At 49.7% G+C, this 22744-nt stretch overlaps 1 protein-coding gene across 4 annotated transcripts in view; it reads right to left on the bottom strand.

The window, feature by feature from the left end:
• Nucleotides 1–6767: 6767 nt before the first annotated feature.
• Nucleotides 6768–22744, bottom strand: part of HNF4A (hepatocyte nuclear factor 4 alpha) — a 35545-nt gene continuing 19568 nt past the window's right edge. Inside the window, exons 4-11 of one of the 4 annotated variants that reach the window (XR_013335392.1) lie at nt 21305–21411; nt 20431–20586; nt 16990–17077; nt 15408–15563; nt 13697–13963; nt 11000–11152; nt 9312–9892; nt 6768–9206 (exon numbers count right to left, since the gene is read on the bottom strand). Coding sequence is in view for 3 of the 4 variants with exons in the window: in XM_077765264.1 (XP_077621390.1) it covers nt 9750–9892; nt 11000–11152; nt 13697–13963; nt 15408–15563; nt 16990–17077; nt 20431–20586; nt 21305–21411 (1070 nt within the window). In the remaining variant the exon portion in view is untranslated. Of the gene's footprint in view, nt 9893–10999; nt 11153–13696; nt 13964–15407; nt 15564–16989; nt 17078–20430; nt 20587–21304; nt 21412–22744 lie in introns of all 4 variants that reach the window. The other 3 variants (XM_077765264.1, XM_077765265.1, XM_077765266.1) reach the window with 3 other exon arrangements.

The raw sequence follows: 22744 nt of genomic DNA, 5'->3' as shown, positions 1-22744 counted from the left end.
TCCCAGAATATCATATAGACAGGACTCTACTGTGTGTAGCCTTTGGGGCCTGACTTCTTACACTCAGAATGATCCATGTGAGATCCGGTTTGCTGGGATTGGCAGTTTGCTCCCTTTTCTCACTGAGCAATATTCCCAACTGGCTTTTAAATTACAACTATGCTTATGACTTTGACTTCTCTGAGCCCAACTTTGCCATGAACTCTAGGCTTGTATATCCAATGATTTCTTGGATGTGTCATTGGCATCTCAAACAAAGCATCTCCAACAGAACTCTGCTTTCTAACCCAGTCCTATGCCCCCCAAATCTATAGCTCCCCAAATCTATAGCTTCCTAAATCTATAGTTCTTCAAATCTACATCCCCTCAATTCTAGAAGTCCCTAAATCTGCAGTCTCAAATATACAGCTCCCCCAAATCTATAACTTCCCCAAACCTATAGCCCCAAATCTACAGCTCCTGATATCTATAGACACTTAAATCTATAGACCCCCAAATCTACAGCTCCCTAAATCTACAATTCCCCCAAATCTACAGCCCCCCAAATTTACAGCCCCCAACTCTATAGCTCCCCCAAATCTGCTCCCCCAATCTTATCCCCCCAGTCTTCCTCATGTCAATGATCAGGACCGCCAGTACTATAGCTACTTCTCTTATGTCCTTCAGATCCCACTCATTAGCAAGCTCTTGGCAGTGCTACTTCCCCGAATCCCAATCTGGCCACGTCTCCCCCCCACCACCTGTATTCACCCTCAGTGCCACATGACACATTATTCCAGACTTAGTGGCTTGAAATAATACTCACTTATTATCTCAGTGTTCAGTCATAAGGCTGGGCATAGCATGACAAGGCTCTCTGCCCAAGGTCTTACACAGCCCAGATCAAGATTGCGTTCCTACCTGGGCTGAGCTGCGTTCCTACCTGAAGGCTCTGGGGAAGCCTCCCCTTCCAGGCTCATTCAGGTTGTTGCCTGAATTCAGTTCCTCATGGTTGTAGGATTGAGGTCACCGTTTCCACCCTTGGCTGATGGCTGGGGGTCAGTCTCTACTTCTAGAGTCTGTCTGCATTCTTTGCCATGGGGCTCCCTCCATCTTCAAAGCCAGCATAGAGAATTTCCCTACCTCAAATCCCTCGCACGCCTCTCATTTCATTTGCGAGAAAGAGCACAGCTCCTTTTAAGAGCTCAGCGATTTAGGGCAGGCCCACCAAGGATAGTCTCCCTATCACAAAGCCAGCTGGTTTGGGACCTGCATCACATCTGCAAAATCCCTTCACAGCAGCACCCAGATTAGTGTCTGATTGAATAATTGAGACATAGTGTGTAGAGACCAGGGGGCAGGAGTCTTGGGGTAACCTTAGACTGCTCCCTCCCACCTTCTCTAGTCCAGGCTGCCGTCTTCTCTCCCCCGACCACGGTACACAGCACCTCTGGGCTTTTCTGCTTCTGCTCTTGTTCTATGTTGTCTGTTCTCTACACAGTAGAGTGACCGTTTAAGAACACAGTCAAAGACGCCTGGGTGGCTCAGTCCATTAAGCATCCGACACTTGATTTCGGCTCAGGTCATGATCTCCCTGTCGGTGAGATCGAGTCCCACAGTCCCACATTGGGCTCTGTGCTGACAGCGTGGAGCCTGCTTGGGATTCTCTCTCTCCCTCTCTCTGTGACCCTCCAGGCTCATTCTCTCTCTCTCTCTCTCTCTCTCTCCAAATAAATAAATAAACATAAAAAGAAAAAAGAACACAGTCAGATTGCACCCCTTCCTATTAGAAAACTTTTAAGACCTTCCCACTTTGATAAAATTCAAGACCTTTCTCGTGGCCTAGAAGGCCCCCCTGGTCCAGCCCCTCCCACCTCTCAGAGGTCATCTCCTCTCCCGCCTTTCCCTATCTGGCCTTTCTGCTCTTCCTCCAGTACGCTCTGCTTCTTCCCAGCTGGGCTTTTAACCCTGCAGTCCCCATCCGCACCCTCCACTCCCCACCCCTCCCAAGCTCTGTGTTCTCCACACATGGTCCTTCAGACTTCAGTCCTGATTCATGTCTCAGGGAGGCCTTCCCTGACCCCCAGCCTGATGTTATCTCCTCCCTGTCTTTTCAAATGACCCTGTTTCATTATTTTTATTTTATATTTACACTTTCACATTAGGTTGTTTTACCTTTTTTTTTTATTTTAGAGAGAGAGAGAGCACTAGCAGGGGAGAGGGGCAGAAGGAGAGAGAGAGAATCTTGAGTAGGCTCCACCCTCAACGTGGAACCTGACATGGGGCTCGATCCCACAACCCTAGGATCATGACCTAAGCCAAAGTCAAGAGTCGGACACCCAGATGACGGAGCTACCCAGGCGCACCTACCTTGTTTTACTTTTAAAGGACTTAGCTGTTGGACTGTTTCACAGTCTGACACTCGACTATTTGAAATCACCTTCATTTACTTATTCACTCCAACACTGGCTGCCTGCTCCCCCTAGAAAGCTAACTCCACGGAGTCAGGGACTGTGTCCTCTCACCTGCGCACAGCACATAGTAGGCACCCACAAAATGAGTGTCGAGTGAGTGAATGAGCGGACATGCAGTTTTTGGATGGGTTCCCTCCTCTCTGTCTCTGCTTCCACCATCTGTCACCTGGTCCCACCCATGAGTGTCTTCACTGGTCTCCTTGCTTACACTCCTTCAATCTGTCCTCTTTGAAGCTACCCGAATGATCCTTTAAAAATACAGATCTGGGTTGGGGCACCTGGGTGGCTTAGTCGGTTAAGCGTCCGACATTCGCTTAGGTCATGATCTCGCGGTTCGTGGGTTTGAGCCCCGCGTCGGACTCTGTGCTGACTGCCGGCTCAGAGCCTGGAGCCTGTTTCAGAGTCTGTGACTCCCTCTCTCTCTGACCCTCCCCTACTCACGCTATCTCCCTCTCCTAGAAATAAATAAAACATTAAAAAAAATTTTTTTTAAAATACAGATCTGGGGGGTGTCTGGGTGGCTCAGCCGGTTAAGTGTCTGACTTCAGCTCAGGTCATGATCTCACAAACTCACAGGTGAGTTTGAGTCTTGCATTCAGCTCTCTGCTGTCAATATGGATTCACTTCAGATCTTCTGTCCCTCTCTCTCTCTCTGCCCCTCCTCCCCACTCTCTCTCACAAAAATAAATAAACAATTTTAAAAAGACACAGATCCGCCCACAGCAGTCCCCTGAGCCACAGTCTCCAGTGGCTTCCTATTTCCCCAGAAGTTCCACTTGCCCAGGGTTTGAGGCCACCACCACCTGGTAGAGATGAGCCACCATAGCATCACGCAGTGGCATGCTGGGTGACTTTAGGGATACATAGTGACAATGTTAGTGACATTGTCCCCAAAGCCTGTGTCTTTACCAGTCTTCCTTCCTTCCTTCTGAGGCCTTTATGGAGAAAGTCTCTGTTGGACAGCGTACGACTTTAACATCTCCCTAAATACCTGTCCATTTCCTCTTTGAAGAAAAACGAGTGAGCATCCCCTGGGTAATTCTACCCCGCTACACTTGAGGAATATAGCTTTTTTTTTTCACTCTTCCTTTGAAATCACCTCCTAGATATGGCAAGTGATTCTGGTTTCTCATTTATGTCAGTGATCTGGGTAAAGAGAATGTTGACTGATTGATTTAAATACAAATATTCAGTAAGGGAACGTACGGGGTACTCGGGTTCGGGGAGGCTCAAGTTGGTACGTGCAGTGACTGTGGGTTAGGAAACAGGTCTCTGTCCTTCCTCCCACCCACAGGTGCGCTTCCTGCTGCTGGCCCCACTCACTGCTCTGCTCTCTCTCCTCGACCTTGAGCGTACTTTTGTCTGTGCATTCTGTCTTCCTAGCCCCTGAATCCTTCTCCTACAAGAGTACACCATCCCTTTCCCAGATCACAGCAATCCCTCCCTCAAACTACCATCTCACTGCATGTCACCCTCACTCCTTTGGGTTAAGGATGCTTTGGCACAAGGCTTTGCCCATTGACTATTTCTGTGCCCACCATGCAGTGACTGAGTCATCAACGTCCTCTTCGATTTCATCACATTGGCCCCTGGTGTCAGACAAACAGCAGTTTGAATCTCCACTCTCATATTAGTTATGGACCTTGGGCAAGTCCCTTCCTCATTTGTGAAACAGAACAACAAAGTACCCAATTCAGGGGGTTATTGTGAGGATTAGGTCATGTCCAGCAAAGCCTGGCAAAGAGGAAGAAGCCAAATGTCCTTGGACTCAGGATTTGGGTTTTAGTTCCACTATCAGCAAATAGCTGCTTAGGATACTGGGATTCTGGTCCCGTAGATCACGTCTGGGAATTTACATATGACACCCTATGCAAGAAATGTAGATCAAGGGTGATCTGGGTTCTGTGAAAGAGGAAGTAGGGCATCCTCACCAATTGGGGATGATGGGTCATTCACACTGCGTGGAAGGAACTCCCTTTGGATCTTCATGCAGCCTATCACCTTCCACTTCTCACCCCTACTCTGAGCAAGGGGGCGACATTCGGAATAATGGGATAAGAAGCTTTTAAGATCATGGCTTTGGAAGCAACCATTGTAGGAGGGGCCAGTTCCCAGTTCTCTGTGAGGCCACATGGGTTGGTGGAAGCACCACACATTCAAGTTCGGTCTCAGCTGCTCACTAGCTGTGTGCCTTGGGCCTTAGGACAAGTTCCTTCTCCTCTCTAATCTTGGTTTCAGGAACACTATACTGGAGATGATGAGGTTTTCTGTTTGTCACCCAAGCTGATGTTTTGCAACTGAAATGGAAATCAAACTTGAAGCTCTGGCCGCCCACGCTGAGATTTGAGATTAACTGGGACAAAGGGCTGATTAGGTGGAGGAGCCAAGGCCAGAGGAATTTATGGCAGCCCAGGGTTTATGGTTTTGATATGGATTTATTAAGCACACTCTAGGACCCCAGTAGCCTTCTCTGGCCCCAACCCCCACATCCATGCTGGCAGAGGCACGGACAAAGTTTCTGTTGCAACATTATGGAAAATATGTCCTGGAGCTCAGGAGTGAATGGAAGGGACAGGGGAAGGCAGGGGTGATCCCATGGATCTGAGGGCTACTTATGCATACTCTTGAGGCTAGAGAACTTAATGACTAGCCTCTTGTTAGAAAGGGTCTGGGTAGAGAGTTCACACTGAGCCCCTGGTAGTGGGCACCTCATACCCAGCAGCTTATACCAATTACTATGATCTCATTCAGTTTAATCCTGACAACACACCTAAAGGGAGGTATCATTCCCATTTTACAGATGAGACTTGGGGAAGAGGAGTGACCTGACCAATGTTACATTGGTCTGTGACGCCCAGCTCAGAACTGTTGTCACCCTTCTTTGGGAAGCTGGAAGGGTCGCCCTGTTCCACCCTCATCCTTGAGCATTCCCACGCCTGGGCATCCACAGTCCAGCCACCCGGCACACCCTAACCCCCATCCCCGAATGCCCTGGTGTGCTGGTGATGTGTAGCAACTGGCTCTTCAGGGCAAAGCCTTGAGTCGTAGCTCTTGGAGTTTGTGTGGTGTAATTGCTCCCACTGCCACTATCTGTAGCACTTTGGCCCAAACATGGAATTGGGCAGAGAAGCTAACAACTGGCTCTCCAGCACACCCCCGACTGAATATGAGGTTGTGGTGTGTGGTGGCCAAGGTATGAGAGCACCTACCTGGTTTATCAGGGGAAGGACCAAGGTGGCTACAGACCTGGCTAGAAATTCTCGAGTGTGTCCTTGTCTTTATTCTTTTTTTAAACAACTAGACTTGATGAGATTTCCCCATCCCTAACCTATTCCCTATTGCTGGCAGTAGGCTTAGGTCCCTGGATATGACCCAGATTAGGGCTCCATCTTGGACCCTCTGCCATTCTTCCAGATCTTTCCCTCTCTCCCCTCTCAGCCCTCCCCTCTTCAAGAGGGAGGATTGACTTTCATTCTCTCCACATAGTGAGCACTTGGAATCAAGGCATCAGAGTTAGATTCCCACTTCTCCCTCTCAAAGGAAATCACTTCCCCTGAGCCTCAGTTTTCTCATCTATAAAGTGGGTTGGGGATAATAATGTCTAACTTGCTTGCCTCTTTTTTCTTTTATTTAATTTTAGATAGTTAACATACAGTGCAACATTGGTTTCAGGAATAGAATTCAGTGATTCATCACTTACATACAACACCCAAGGCTCATCACAACAAGTGCCCTCCTTAATACCCATCACCCATCTAGCCCATCCCCCACTCATCTCCCTCCATCAACCCATGCTCTCTATCATTAAGAGTCTCTTGTGGTTTGTTTCTTTCTCTTTCCTCCCCTTCCCATATGTTCATCTGTTATGTTTCTTAAATTCCACATATGAGTGAAATCATATGGTATTTGTCTTTCTCTGATTGACTAATTTTGCTTAGCATAAAATGTTCTAGCTCCATCCACACCATTGCAAATGGCAAGATTTCATTCTTTTTGATGGCTGAGTAATATTCCATTATATATAATGGAATTTATATATTTTATATATATAAAGAACGAAATCTTACCATTTGCAATGACATATATATACATATATCCATTCATTGGTTGTTGGACATTTGGTCTTTCTCCATGGTTTGGCTATTGTTGATAAGGCTAACTTGCTTACCTCTTGATGTGAGATTAAAAATCAATAATGCAAAAAAACCCCACTAATATACATAAAAGCATTTTGCATACCATAAAGGACTCTCTGACTAGTCTCATCCTTATTTCTAATACTTGACAAAGTAGAAAGAACACCCACCCAAGGACTTAGAAAACATAGGCGCCATTTATTTTGCTTTATAAACTTTTGTTAAAACACACAAGAGTAAGAAATGTTTTTTGCTTCTTTGCCCCATTGGGCGGCAGTGACAGGGGCTCACGTGTCAGCACAGGGGCTGGTGGCATTCACACCCACAGGAAGCAGCCGGCTTCCAGAAATGCTTGATGTGAATTTCACAATTCATCCCAATCAGGGCAAATCACAGAACAATTTGGTAAAAGCAATTGGCTTGGTCATCACAAAAAATCTAGGAGCGTCCATTTCCCACCCGCTCCTCTGTCTACTTTGTGAGGGGTCATGTGGATTCTGGAAGCTTCTGAGAGCTGCCTGGAGAAGAGGCTGTCTCAGGGGAGGAACTGCAGGATCTATGCTTCCCTCCCAACCCTTCAGATTTTATATTTTAGGACCAGAACTCAAGTGGCAAAGAGAGAAAGAGAGAGATTTTCTAATGCCATGTCCTCAGAATCAGAAAAGCAAACTGCTCTTTGTTTTGTGCTTTCTGCATCACAATAAAATTATTAAAATGGAAGGGATTTCTCCTCCTGGAAGGGTTAGTTTAGGGCTGAGGACCAAGTCCCTGACCCAGAAGATTGCTACCACTAAAAGACACTGCTGCTCCAACTCCATCCTGTGGAAAATCCTTACCTCGATTCATTCCTGTGACAGAGGCCTGAGCAACTTTGGGGGGTGGAGGAGCAAATGTGGGAATTTCCACAATGACAGAAAGGTTCCAGCTTCCTCACCTTGTTCCAGATGAGTCTGGGCTCCCTGGCTAGGATTTCCGGGGACCCAGAGAGAGGGGAGCTGGGGAAGACTTGAGAGCTCTGAGCAGGGAGTGGTCTCTCCCGGGACTGGGGACTTGGCTTGGTGACATGGGTAGGCTGCTCCTGGGACCACTGGAGATGTAGACATTTCCCTTGGACATATTACCCTCAAACCTCTCATGCCTCTTTCACAAAAAGGAGCCATCACTAATGGTAGAATTTGGGGGCACTGGGGTCCTGCCCTGCCCCCCATCCACTCAGAAGGGTCAGCCTGGGGTGGGGGTAGGTAGCCAATCTAACTGTTCACTCTCCTACCTAACCACAGTGCCAGCCACAGGACCCATCTCTTTTGTTCCCGCTGGTTAGTGGCATTTTCCAGAATTTCCCCAAAGCCACCAAAATTCCACAGAGATGACATGCTGGCTGTTCCATCTTGGGGCTTAATGCTTCCAGAGCAGTGCGCAAACCCAGGCCTTCTCATCTCTCCTCCAGCCCCACCCAAACATCCTGCTCCCAGGTGGCCAGGCCACATTGGTCCATCTCCCAAGAACCAGACCCCTAACACTCCCCCTTGGACTTGGGGAGTGAGGAGAAAAAAGGGGTCCAAGTATTATGAATTCTCCTTTTCATCAGCAAACAGGATGCTGGACCCTACCTGGATGCTAGTGTAGCTTAAATCTTAGTCCTGGGCATTGGTGGGGCCCTGGGAAGGAAAAGGCTTTGGCTTCTGAGGCTGGTGACGGGCAGGAAGTCCCTCAAACTGGATCACAGTGAAGACAGGGGCCTTTTCAGCCACTGTGGCCAAGAGCTCCTTTTCTGATCCAGGATCAAATCCTGACTCAGCCATTCACTAGCTGTGAGTTCCAGAAAAATCACTTAACCACCTAGATCTCAATTTCATGTTCTGTAACAATCTCTGGGTAATAGAGAGGATGAAAGAGATGATACATGGCCTGCACTAACACAGCGCCAGGAATGAGGCAGAGTTTGAGACAGGCCCTGGAGGGTAATCCCTCCCTGACATCCCTCTGAGCCACGTGCACCCATCCATCTTTGCCGCCGTCTCCAGGTGTCTTCCCTCTCACCTGGATGACATACATCATCAGCCCCCATCTGACCTGCCCGCTCCCTCCCAACCTGCTGCACAGCCTCCCAGCTAGTCACGGCCTAGGAACCCATGTCTCAGTGCCTCAGTCTGGAGTTCAAGGCCCCCATGCTTCTCCAGACAGCTTAGTCTTTCCAATGCCTTCCCCCCATGCCCGTCTTCTGACCTGAGGCCTTCCCCAGACTGTTCTCCCTACTTTGGAATGTCTTGTCTCACCTGCTCTAATAGCTGAAATCCAGCCCTTCCTTAAGGCCTAATGCAGTCTTCCCCTTTCCTGGTGCTTTCTCTGACCACCCCAGCCCCTCCAAGTTCCTGTTGCAGTTGTACCCTCGGTCCACTCGGTGGATTGTCCTCTCGGTGTTGACAGCCTGTAGGGAGCATCACCCCAAGTACCCGCCCAAGTCCCAAAGAAGGGAAGAGCCTTGGGTTGCATGTGAAACGGTGTCTTCCCTCTCAGCAGTCGCCTACACTGTGCCTCGCCCAGCTAGTGCCTTAACAATGCTCCTGGGATGACCGGGGGATTGTTTGCAAGTCTTCTTCAGCCTCTGGAGAGGTGGCTGTGGAGAAATTAAGATGGCAGAGGTGGGTGATGGTGGCAGGTGGGGAGGAGCATTGCAGGCTGGGGCAGCAGAACAGGGAGGGCTCAGAGACCCCAAACTGACCCCGCCTTGAAGGGCTCTGTGTCTGGGAACCAGGACAGTACTTGGAGAGAAGCAGTACCAGTCTGAGGGAGAAAAGAGCTATGTTCAAGCAAGGTCCCATGTCGTCTCCAGACAGCTGTCCTTTTCTGGAGGTGAGGAAGTTGGGGATAGGTATGATGAAGGGGAAGGCAGTGGCTTCGGCAAGAGAAAAGTTGTCCAAGGCAGCAGAGGATTTTCCAGCTGGGGTCTCCCCAAGTCAAAGCCCCATCATACAGAGCATGGGGTGGAGGGTAGCAATGGGATGTGGCCCACAGCCCAAATTCTTGGGCCCTTCGCCCTTTCCATTGCTGCCCTGAGACTGGCCTTGTTATCACGGCTTCCTTCACTGTGAACAAGTGACCACCGGGGCTCTCTGAGGGGTCTCGGGGAACGGCAGAGCCCCTGACCCCCAGCGACTTGCTAGATGACTTCCTGCTTGGTGATGGTCGGCTGGGGAATGGCGGAGGGGGGCTTGACGATCGTGGCGATCGCTCCTGGTAGGAGCTTGTAGGGCTCAGACGCTGAGCCACCTGGTGGTGAGGGCTGTGGAGTCTCAGGAGTGGCTGGAAGGACAGAGAGACAGACAGAGGCTGCTGAGAAGTCCAGCCCTTTGGGGAATAAACAAAGGCTCCTGGGAAGGTTCTTCCCCCTCTCTGAGACTTAGTTCTCTCTTCTATAAAATGAGAGAATTAAACTAGATAATCTCTAAGGTCTCTTACAATTCGAACCTTCTGAGTTCCAGATCATAAAGCCTAAATATGGTGAGGTCTGGAAGGCTGCGGATGAGCCAGGCGTGGTCAGAGCCTTTTGCCCAGGTCTTACCAACACCCATCTTCTCTACCATTTAACATGGAGATCTGGGCTGCTTCCCCCAAACCAAAGCCCAAGTCTGACTTTGTTCAAGGACAATGAGACATGTGACAGCAATACCCTTCCTTAGAGAGAAGGGACAACAGTTGATGAGACCCAAGGATCTGGTCAACTGGCTCAAAAAAGACTATTTCTTTTTATTTAGGTAGATGAATAATGGAAACTAATTGGCCTCACAACATCACATATTTGAAAGTTAACTTTGACCATGACCCACTTGGCCAACTTTCCCAAAGAACAATCTCAATGAAAGGCAATCTCATTTTAGTGGACGACTTCCTTACCTCAATGATAATCTTACTGTTTGAAAAACTTTGGCTAGTGACAAACTCATACTTGAGAGATTTCACCTCAGAGTGAAATATATATGTGTGTGTACATGTGGTCCCCAGTGAAATATATATATATATATATATATGGCCCCCAGTGGACATCCCCACCCAAGGAGTAGTCTCATCCAATTGTTTAATGGCTAGTCTTACCTACTGGGAAGCCTTACTTCAAAGAACAATTTTACCTAATGGACAACACCACCTAATGGAATTCTAACCCCAGTGGACATGTTTATCCTCATCCCAAGGACAGCTTCATTCAATAGAGGCTGTTAATTACCTCGCTGAATAAAGGACCTCACTGAAAAAAACAGCCTTAACAAAAGGACAGTCTCACTCCTCACTCCTTACCCTGGAGCACAGAGAACTGTTATTTCCCAGTTCCCATCTTCTAGACCCATCCTTCTCCTGGGTCCCTTCTTAGGCCCCCAACCCCATCCCTTGCTGGGTAGAGCTCAAGTTGCCCACCTGCCTGCCCCCTGGGTCGGGGCCACTCACACATCTGTCCATTGCTGAGGTGAGAGGGCATTGTGTTGGCAACAATGACGTTCGTGCCCATGTGTTCCTGCATCAGGTGAGGGTGCAGGGGATGATGGGCATGAGGTGCATCACTGGAGGACCCTGCAGGTAGAGAGGGTCAGTCAGCATGGAGAGTCTGAGAGAAAGACCATCATCCTTAAGGTTTGGCCATTCAACCTGTTCATTCAGTATTGACAGTGCCTGTGGCTACCTATTTCTGGGTTAGTTAGCTGGGGCTTACCATTCCTACCCACAGGTTTCATGAGGGTACTGAGAGGACCCAGCAAACCAAGAGAACAGAAGTTGAAAGAAGAAGGAGCGTGTAAGGAAGCTGAGAGATCAAAAGATGATGAATACTGTACTGATTGACTATTAATATAATTGATTTAATCAATGACTCTCAAAGCTCCTTGGCATGCAAGTCCTTCAAGAATTTGGTGCCAACTCACCTTTAGCCTTGTCCTCCCAATACCTTCTGCTTCAGCCAAACCTACTTATGGCACCTGAGTGTTCCCTGTACTTCCCCATCTCTATGCTTTTGCTCTTATAATACCATAGAAGGTACAGTTTGGTTTGGTAATGGCTATGGTCACTGGTGTGACAATGATGGGATTTTAGTGCTTGCAAGAGACCTCTAAAGTTCACTGTTTCCAGGATAGCTATCAATTATTGAGCATCTAATATGTGCCAGGTACTGTTACACAGCACTTTTCATGTTTGAAATAATTTAATCCTCACAACAGTCTTATAAGATGGGTATCATTATCATTATTGTCCCATTCTACAGATGCGATTACAGGGCCCAGAGAGATTAATTATTTCACCTGAGTTTATCTGGCAACAGAGCACGAGCTCTGTCTTGATGCTTTTTTTAAGATTTTACTTATAAGTAATCTCCTCACCCAAATGGGGCTCAACGTCACAACTCCGAGATCAAGAGTTGCAGGCTCTGCCGACTGAGTCAGCCAGGCACCCCTGTCCTGACCCTGATCTCAATGACACTTGATCTATAATTCACAGGGTCAAAGTGAAAATGAAATGAGTCATCATCTGACAGTAGTTCTCAACTGGGGGAGATCTGGGGGCCTTGGGGGACAATATCTGTAGATATTTTTGACAATATTTGGATTTCATTTTCATTGCAGAAGAGTGAAAATCAGACTACTGTTTTTAGCAAACTGCTCTGGTCATTTGACAATATCTGAAGATATTTTTGGCTGTCCCTCCTAGAGGGGTGCTGCTGGCATCTCATGGGCAGCGAGGTCAAGGATGTGGCTGAACAGGGTACACGACAGCCCACAAAAAGGAATGATCCAGTCCCAAATATCGGCCCAGGTGGCCCTTGGCCAAGCCATCACCAGTGACCGTGTCACCTCCAAACCCCTGAGTTCAGATCCTGCCTCCTGGTCTCCCAGCCCACTTCATCTTGTACCATCACTACAAAACTTCTTCAGCTGTCACTGATGCCCACTTTTCAGTATCTAACACCATGGCTCCTAACTGCTGGAGCACCACAAAGCTGTCTTCCCTCCGAGCTTTGCACTCATGCTTGAGCAACAGACTCAAAACCCCAACTGTCTCCTGGTAACTCCCCTTGGATATCTACAGTCATCTCCAACTTTGCTGAAGTCTAAACAGTCTCTTGGTTCATCTCCTGCTTTTCCTCCGGCTTCCTCATCTCAGGAAGTTACTCCATGAGCAGCCCTGTCACTCAAAGCAAACATGTGGATTTCATCTTTGTTTCTTCCCTCCCCTCGCTCCCCACATCCGGCCAATCAGCAAATCCTGTGTGGATTCTTCCTCCACACAGATGGTCCAGCACATCCAGTCACGCCTTAGTCCCAGCCTCCAATGTCCCACCCCTGCCTGGAGACAAGTAATGGTCAGGGGTCTGCCTCTACTGTGTCCCCCACCCCCGGAATTCACTTTCAACCTAGCAACCAGAGTAGTTTGCTAAAAACAGTAGTCTGATTTTCGCTCTTCTGCAATGAACACAAAATCCAAATTTCTGACCTTGACCTACAAGACCGATGCTAATGATCTGGTGTCTGCCCATATCCATCTTCATCTCACGCAATCCCCCATCTCACGACCTTATCCTTCTTTCTTGAACACACAAACCTCTCCTGCCTCAGGGCTTTTGCATGAGTTACTTCTGCCGGGAATGCTTTTCTTTTGGCTTTTAAATGTTCTATTTCCTTTCATCCATCGGGTCTTAGCTCAAAAGTCACCACTTCAGAGAGGTCTGTCTCTGTTGGACAACTTATCAAGATAGACCCTTTTCCAGTTACACTCTATCATATTACCTGCTTATTTCAAAATCTATAGTTATCGCTTGGTGACTGTCAGCTCCCATGAGCCCTTATGCACTCATGCATGTGCACACACGTACACACATACTCACACGCAGCCTCCAGAAGGGCAGAGATCTTGTTCTCTGCCGAATCTCCAGCTCTTAGAACAATGACTGGAACACACTAGGTTCTCGGTGCCTGAATATATGGACCATTGGTCCCGTTTTTTTGAGGAGGAAACTGAGGCTTAGGTAGGTTAAGCGATCTGGCCAAAGCCACAGAGGCAGGAGGTGATGGAGCTGAGAGGTGAGCCCGGGTGTGAGGTTTATCTTTCTCCAGGGGGCCCGCCCACCTCTCAGCCCCTCCTGGGCCTGGCACGGACCTCCCAGCAGCATCTCCTGCAGCAGGTTGTCGATCTTGGCCATGCCGAAGAGCTTGATGAACTGGATCTGCTCGATCATCTGCCAGGTGATGCTCTGCAGGGTGGGCAGCAGCAGCAGCAGCTCACCGAAGCGGCCACGAGAGTCGTACTGGCGGTCATTGATGTAGTCCTCCAGGCTCACCTGCACCTGGGAGCGCAGCCGCTTTATCTTGCCTGGGTCGCTCAGCCCCTTGGCATCTGCAACAGGGAGAGCACAGGTGAGGGAGGGCAGTGGGGCCCAGCTGGAGCATCTGGGGAGCCAGAATCCAGCTCTCCCTGACTCCTGGGGCCCTGACAGTGGGCCTTGTGGCTCAAGGTCACCTAGGGAGTCCTCAGCAGTGCTAGGACAAAGATTTGGGGTCCTCAAGAACCAGGGCACACCAACACATTTATAGCTTCTTGAACTCAGGCAGAAAAGCATTTCTGTCACATTTCCTGAGATGCTGAGCACTGCAGGGGATACAGCCTGGGTCAGGCTCTCAAGGAAATTAGAACCAGAAATCTTACCCTTCGAGAAATGGGGAAGAGTGTGTAATAGGTAAGAATATAGGCTTGAGTGCTAGATAGTCTGAAGTTCAAATCCAAGCTCTGCCATTTCCTGGTTGTGTGACCTTGGGCAAATTAGTCAATCTCCCTGTGCCTCAGTTTTCTTATCTGCAAAATGGGGATAATAATTCCTACCTCATAGGTGCCATGTTGCAAGAAATAAGTGGTATAATCCACATAAAGTCTTTAGAATGGTGTCTTAGTGAGCATTCCATAAACTCTGGTCATCTTTCTCTTCATTATTGTTATTACTGGAGGTGATCTCCATGTCGGTGGGGCCTGGCACTAAGCGCAGTGGGCAATGCCTAGCACATGGTAGGTCCCCTCTAACATGTAAGGAGGGAAGTTAGCAAGCAAGTCTTTGAAGTCCAGGTATCTTGATATGGTAAAATGAAACCGAGCTTTGCGCAAAGACATAACTACAAAGACATTCTGTAAAAATGCAGGTGGAAAGTCAGCAGATGGGATGGGGAGAGGAGAGCCAACAACATTATAAAGATAACAATAGAGACACTAAAATAGCCATGAAAATATAGGAAGAAGAGGGGAGAGAGAAGATGGAATGGCGATAGAGAACAGTGGAATCCTCCACCAGTGTAGGAGGGAAACTGTGATAGAAAATACCTAAATCAAGAAAGAGAAGGCTTAGCATTTTATTTAGAGCCAGAAGAAACAGTTAAAAGAATCAGAAATGGTTCCCCGGGGAGGAGGCCTTAGCGGGGAATGTGGGGTGGGGGGGACTATTTGCATTTTAAGTATGTGCAGATATTATTTTGATAAAAATGCTTCAGGGAAAGAGGAAAAGACTAAAGGAAAGAAAAGAAGGAAGGAAGGAGGTAAGGAGAGGAAGAAGGGAGGAGGGAACAGAAGGGAAAAGAGAAAAAGAACAGAACCAAGCCCTTGGAGCCTGTGTGCCTCGTCAAGGCGCACCAGCTCTCTGAACCTGGGCTTTCCTCGTCTGGGAAATAGCTGAAGCAAACAGCCTCTCCCGGTTGTCGTCCTGCAGAGGGAGGCTGTGAATGCAGAGCACACCAGCCAGGAGAAGTGCGACAGAGGGCCTGGAGCACCGGGGATGGGCGGGAAGGGTGGACTGTACCTGGGTCAAAGAAGATGATGGCTTTGAGGCAGGCATACTCATTGTCATCGATCTGTAACTCCTGGAAAGGCAGCACCAGCTCATCAAGGATGCGCATGGACACACGGCTCATCTCTGCCAGCTCCGGGCAGTGCCGAGGGACGATGTAGTCATTGCCTGGGTGGGTTGGGAAGGAGAGGGGATCAGGACACCACCTTGGGTGTGCCCTTCTCCCCAGCTTTGCATGGCCCTGTCCTTTACAGCTGCAATGCAACTGGTGCCCACGGGAGAGGGCCCCACAGGGATTATCGTGCCCATTTTACAGATGAAGAAATGGGACGCCCAGATTAAAGGAATGAGTTGCTTGACACCATTGGACTGGACCTGGAGCCTGGATTTCTAGGAGCCCTTCATCTCCCCTGCACACCATTCTCCAATATGACCCGTAAGACTAGTGACATTCGAGGGCCACTTGGGAGGCACCAATGCATCAAGGTTAAGGGCCCAGATTCTAGAGCTAGGCTGCCTGGAGCTGAAATCCAGTTCTATCACTAACTACCCATATATATTTGGATAAATAAATACTGCGCTTAAGTTTTTTCATCTGCAAAATGGGGATAGTCACAGCGTTGTTGTATTAAAGGAGTAATGTTTGTAAAGTGCTAAGCCTAGGACCTGGCCCATAGTGGGATCTATATAAGCATTTAAAATAATAAATAAACATGCCATGGAAGCAGACATGACATAGGTCAAGGCTCGTGCCGTTCCTGGCTGCCTCTTGCCCCTGCTCCAGAAAGCACATTAGAGTGCAAGGGCAATTCCAGGGATAACCGCTACTGTGCTCTAACTTTAATGCTGGAGACCTTCCATTCCTCTTGTCCACACTTGCTTGCATCTGAGTCAAGGATCCAGTTGGGAACATTAGGAAAAGGCTATTTTTTTTTTTAATTTTTTTTTTTTATNCATGACCTAAGCGAAAGTCGGACGCTCAACCGACTAAGCCACCCAGGCGCCCCGGAAAAGGCTATTTTTTTAAAAATGTTTACTTATTTATTTTGAGAGAGAGAGAGAACGAGAGCAAGCAAGCAGGGGAGGGGCAGAGAGAGAAGGAGAGAGAGAATCCCAAGCAGACTCCAGACTGTCAGTGCAGAGCCTGACATGGGGCTAGAACTCATGAACTATGAGATCATGACCTGAGCCGAGATCAAGAGTCAGATACTCAATCGACTAAGCCACCCAGGCGCCCCGGAAAAGGCTATTTTTTTAAAAATGTTTACTTATTTATTTTGAGAGAGAGAGAGAACGAGAGCAAGCAAGCAGGGGAGGGGCAGAGAGAGAAGGAGAGAGAGAATCCCAAGCAGCCTCCAGACTGTCAGTGCAGAGCCTGACATAGGGCTAGAACTCATGAACTATGAGATCATGACCTGAGCCGAGATCAAGAGTCAGATACTCAATCGACTAAGCCACCCAGGTGCCCTGGAAAAGGCTATTCTTGATCCTTCTCCCTTGCCACTGCATGCCACCTTGGAAATCTGTGCCTGGGTGCATTGCACACTGGGCATGCCCTCCGCAGAGCCCTGGCTGGGGCAGGCAGCCTCCTTACCAAGAAGCAGAACATCCTTGAACACCATGGATCGCTTGGTGGCTCCGAGCAGCAGGTGCTCACCAGCGTGGGCTCTGAGCAGGGCCACCTGGAAGAGAGAAGGGATGGTATCTGGCAGCTGCACCCCAGGAAGCTGCCTGCACCCCCTGGGAAGTTGCTCCTAGCCAACTCAATGACGCTGGGCAAGTTGGCTTAATGCTTCCCTTGCCTTTTCCTGCCTGAACTATAATAAAAGGGCATCAGAAAAACTGTTGCCTTCCTCCCACAACCGATAAAACCTGGAAAAGATTCAGCCGGAACCTGGAAGGGAAAAGAACATGCACTCAGAGCTAGGAGGCCAGATGCTGACTTTATCTTTGAACTTGCTGTAGCCTTGGGCAGGCTGCCTCTTCCCTCTGGGACTTGTTTCTGTGCCTGATGAAACTCAACAACATTCTGGGTGTTTTTGTTTTTGTTTTTAGCAGAGTTTCATCAGACTCTCAAAAGGGTCTATGAGCCAGTAAGTTCTAAAACTGTGGATCTTGAATTCCTACCCGCAGACCAGCTACGGAAGATTATGAAGAGTATTTTATAAAATGCAGATTCTTGGGCTCTACTCCCAGAGATTCTGAGTCTGTAAAAGGTGGGCGCAAGGATCTGTGTTTAACAAGCTCCCCAGTTGATTCTGATGTGCAGGTGTGTTTGGGAAATCACTGCTCTGGAAGATCTCCAGGGTACCTGCTCACTTGACATTGTAAGATTCTAGGGTTCTGAGAGTGAGTTCCAAGAATTTGGGCATGGGCGTTGGTTCCCAAAGCAAAGGTGTGAGCACTGGTCCTTGGCGGGGGATGGGCTGGACATATTCCTTCCCTGCAGAGAAGACAAAGCAGGTTTGGAAGCCTGAAGTCCCAAGGGAGGGATCCAGCCAGGCTGGCACTGTCTGTTCTTTCCGAACCATCTGCTTTGGGGCTTATGTGAGGCCCAGAGGACAGTAAAAGTGGTAACTGGTGAAAAGAGCCACAGGCCGGTCGTCTCAAGGATCTTGTCTGTAAGATTGGATTAGGAAATTTTGGAGATTTTTTAGCAGTCTAAACTAGGAAGCAAAAATGCTTTTGTTCATTAATTCATTTGATTGTTCATTCTTTCATTCATCAAATGTTGAGTGCCTACTAAGCGACAGGCACTTAGGAAGGAAGGACAAGGCAGAGGGAGGGAGGTGAGAGTCATGGGATAAAGCGCTATGGACCAAAGGGGCTACACTGGGTGGGGAGGGCAGAGAAAGTCTCTCTAAGGAGGAGAAATTGTCTAGGGCATGGAAGGTAGCTGGCACACAGTAAACCATCAATAAATATATATTGGAAAGAAGAAAGAAAGGAATGGGTGAATGAATGAATGAATGAATGAATGAGCAAGCTAGTTAGCTTCCTCTCTAGATCCAGCCCCTCCTGGGCAGCTGCCAGCCCTTCATCTGTTCAGCCACGGTTACAGCTTGTGAGGGTGGTGAGAAAAGAGGAGAATGGCAAAGAGCCCTGGCAGGTGAGTCCACTTTCCATGACCAGGACAAGGGAGGCCAAGGATGCTTATTATCAAGCACCTCCCATTCTCAAGGCACTGAGGAGGGCTTTCGTCCCTGACCCCAGTGACTCAAACCGAGGGGGCAGAAGACCTGCAATCAGGTCCCAGCCCTGTGGCTGCCTTGCTCTGTGACCTAGGGCGGACCCCTTTCCCTCTCTAGACCTTAGCCCCTTTTTTCGATGCTACCCAGCCTCCTGGGTTTCAATGGGTTGGTGCCCAAAACAAATCAAGAAGCAAACAAACTTGGAAAGTGGTTCCTGGAGCAGTGTTGATAGATTTCAGGTGTCCTTTGGAGGACAGTGCCCCCCAATTCTCCCCAGTGTGCCCCAACTATCTTGGGCAAGATGGGCTCCTTATACACCATGAATGGGGAGCTGGGAGCCCTCCTGACATGGCAGCTAATCTGGGGGTGGGCAGGCAGGGGGTGGGGGTGTTAATGATTGTCCTGTGTTGCTGGCCACCCATCACTGCTCTCTAAGAATGCTCTGAGCCCCAGCCAGGGAGGTTTGGGTGGGAAATCGAGGTTAACAATTGCTCAGCTTGGGGGGTATCTTATTGCCCTGCTGAGCCCCTGGGAAGGAACAGAAGGGATTAAACATTAATACCGACTCTCCAGCAGAGGGACCAGGGCCAGCACATAAGGAACAGGGGTAAAGGCAGGGACAGCTTGGCAGAGATCCCCGGCCTGTTACCTTCCCAAAGTGGGGAGGGATCTGTGGGACAGAGCATCCGATCCAGGCCCCAGTGTGAAGGTGAGGACCAGCCAAACCAGTGTTTCCACAGCGGGTCGCTCCCTAGCCTATGGAGAGGTGTTCCAGGGGAGTCTGGGGGTCAAGGGAGTTTGAGAAGCCCTGGCTTCCACAAAGTTCAGCGGCTTCCTTGCCTGAAGGACTTCTCAGGAACTCTGAGACTCACATGCATTGCCAGAGTTTTGTGCCAATGTGAAGAACAGAGAAGCAAAAGCACCAGGAGCTGATTGATGTCTAGGGTGCTGTCCATCGGTGCCCCTGAGCTTCCCCCAAGCTGAGAAGGTGACCCAGGCCAGCAACCCTTTCCCAGAAAGTGTCTGCAGAGGCCTAGGGGGTGTCTAGTCAGGAACGATCATTTACAGTGTCTCAGAAGCTCCTCTGTCCTCAGACATGTACCCATGCACCCCCCCCACCCCGGGGCATTTTTGATATTCCAAAGAATGCACTGTGGGAAATAAAATGCTAAGTTAAACCATCTTGGTGGGATACAAGAAAGTGACATTGACAGAGGCCAGCTGCGGCCTGGGTACAACGGAGGTTTTCCGTGACATGATCTGTGCATTTCAAATACTAATGTCTTTCATTTTTTCTGAAGCAGGTATTATAATTCCCACTTTACAGATAAGAAAACTGAGGCTTGGAGAGAGGAAACAATTTGTCCAAGATCACACAAAGCACCAGTCTTAGAGCCAGGGCTCAAGCTCAAATCTCTTGATCCCCGGCTCTGGGGCCCTGTCAACACGCCCCCAGGAGAGCTGTCTTGTGCGGGAGTGCAGTGGCTAGAAGCCTGGACTTTGGAGCTTGCCAGCCAAAGTACACTTGCATGCACAGTGCTCTTCTAATCCCAGCTGTGCTGGGTACTAGCTGTGTGACCTTGAGCAGGTTACTTAAGCTCTCTGTACCCCAATTTCATCACCTATAAGATGGGAATGATAATAATACCTATCTCCTAGGGCTGTTGGATGGATTAAAGGAGTTAATATTTGTACAGTGATTCAAGCAGCTCGGGACACACACACATGAGCACCATGCATATTTTGTTAAATAAAATCAAACCAATCCAAGGCTTTATCCCAGGCAGGTCAGCAGGATCCACCTGCCCAGTGTCCCGCCGCCCGCAGACCATGTCTCCTCTTACCTGGTCATCCAGAGGGAGCTCGCAGAAAGCAGGGATGTACTTGGCCCACTCGACGAGCACCAGCAGCTGCTCCTTCATGGACTCACACACGTCTGCGATGCTGGCGATCTTTTTCGCCCGAATGTCTCCGTTGATCCCAGAGACGGGGGAGGTGATCTGGGGGAAGAGAAGGAAAGTGCTGAGGATGGCCTCCCTACAGTCTCTGTCCTCTAAGAGGGCGCTCCCCACCCCAGATAGTTTCTAGTCTGGAAAAGGGGAGATGGACTACACACGCCTTCTCGGCTTGGGAGGAAGCTCAGGGGCCAATGGAGAGAAGAAAGGATGCTGAAGAACCCAGATATGAGGGAGGAGGGCTCCCCCCAGGCCTTCATCTGCTACCTGCCCCCCACCTCCTCCTCTGTCAGCTCCTTAGAACCCCAAGGAAACTCTCAGCCCTACAGGAGAAGCAGGGCAAAAATCATCACCCTCATCTGATAGGTAAAGAAACCACAGCCCAGAGAGGTGTTATGACTTGCCCAAGGTCACACAGCAGGGGATGGGCTGAGCCCGTTTGCTAATCTGTCTACCTGTCCACTAATCTGTTCTCTTAGGGCTCAGGTGATCTCAGGCCCTCAGTGACAGTCAATTCTGCCCTGCTTGCAGAATGTATGCCTGCGAAGGGATGAACTAGAAAGTGCCACAGAGGTGCCAGAACTGGGTTTGAGTTCTGCCTTTGCTACTAAACTGGCTGTGTGACACTGGGCTCAGTTTCCCTTCTGTGATATCCCAGGACCCTTCCAGCTGTTGTTTAGACCTGGCTGGAGAGGATGGGGGTGGAGGGGAGGCCCCTCCTTGGTGTGGGGCATCGCCAGGTGGGCAGAGGTCACCCCAGTACCTGCTGGGAGAGGACCTCAGCCTGCAGCAGTGCATTGATGGAGGGCAGGCTGCTGTCATCATAGCTTGATCGGCGAGTGCTGATCCGGTCCCGCTCATTCTGCACAGCTGTGAAGAGAGAGCAATGAGGAGGGATGTCAGGGATGGGGTGGAGGGGATGGTGGTCCCCTGACTGCTGACAAGAAGGTGAGGTGCAAGGGGAGAGAGTTCGACCCAGAAGGAGATACTGCAGTGCTGACCTGGGGTAGGAGGGGGGAGTGGGAGGGAGCGTCCAGGGGACAGAGCCCGGATCGGCATGTGGGAATGAGGAGAGATGGATTCCACCCAGCGTATGGGAGAAGCTTCTAAGCACCAGAACTGCCCCCAACACAATGGGGCGCTGTGGGAGTGACCCACCCGTCCCGGGACGGATGCAATACATTGATGCCTTGGAGAGGGTTTAAGATGGCTCTTGAGTATTGAAGAGGGGCTCTGTCTAGATGACAGATTTTCAAGCTCTGTTTTGGAAAAAGGTCCCTTTTTTTGTCCAGATGAAAGTGTGTCAAACAAGCAAAAAATGGCCAGAGATGGCCCAGGGGTTTCTGAACACAGAGATGGAAGGCCTGGAAAAGGGGATCTGAGGGCCCCCACCTGCCTGGCATGTGCTCCAGGTTAACTTTCCCAGAGATGGCAAGAAAAAGCCCTGGGCAGAGACTCTCGTCCAGGACCTCAGAGATCCAGGCCTCTGCCTACAGGGGCCCCCACAGCTCCCTGCACACCCCATCCATGTCAGTCTTGCCCTAAGATATACGATGGACCTTCTGTTGTCCTGGCCCGTCCCCTGGAGTTGGAGAGGCCTCACTGTGGAACGAGGCTTTGCTGACGCGGGCAGGAGGGAAGGTGAGGCGGCCGGAAACCTGGGTGCTGTCCGGAATTTGCCACTCACTCTGTGTGCTAGTGGGAATCAAGTCCTCTCTTGGGGCCTCGGTTTCCCCACCTATAAGCTTTTTCCCTCCCAGACCCTGTCCTCTGTGGTCTTGCCCAGGTCAGAACAGGCAGGTTTATTCTTCCTCTCCCAGCGTGGGAATCCTTCTCTCTCTTTCTCTCACGGGCCACCTCTCCTCATGCCCACGTGCTGTCCAGAATCCCCACAGAATCCACGCGCCCCCTCCCACCCTCACTCCGGTCTGGACCCTGCTACGTCTTCCCCAGAGCACCTCAGGTTCTTCTCCCTGGCCTCTCTGCTTTTGGCCTCACCTTGACCTTCTGGGCACCTCGCAGAAGAGGAAGGCATCTGCTAACACTGAACTCAGGCACAAACCCCCACTGCTCAAAACACCAGTGACTCCCCAGCCCATGCGGGGGGAAGCCACAACCCCTCACTGTGGCCCTTCCTCTCAGATCCCACTTGGCCGCTCTCTGCCAGGGATTCTGCCCCCCTCCTCACCCCCCCCACCCCACC

The sequence above is a fragment of the Crocuta crocuta genome, unplaced genomic scaffold (assembly GCF_008692635.1).
Source record: "Crocuta crocuta isolate KB4526 unplaced genomic scaffold, BGI_CrCroc_1.0 scaffold477, whole genome shotgun sequence".
Lineage (NCBI taxonomy): Eukaryota > Metazoa > Chordata > Mammalia > Carnivora > Hyaenidae > Crocuta > Crocuta crocuta.
This window is presented reverse-complemented; position numbering and strand designations above follow the sequence as displayed.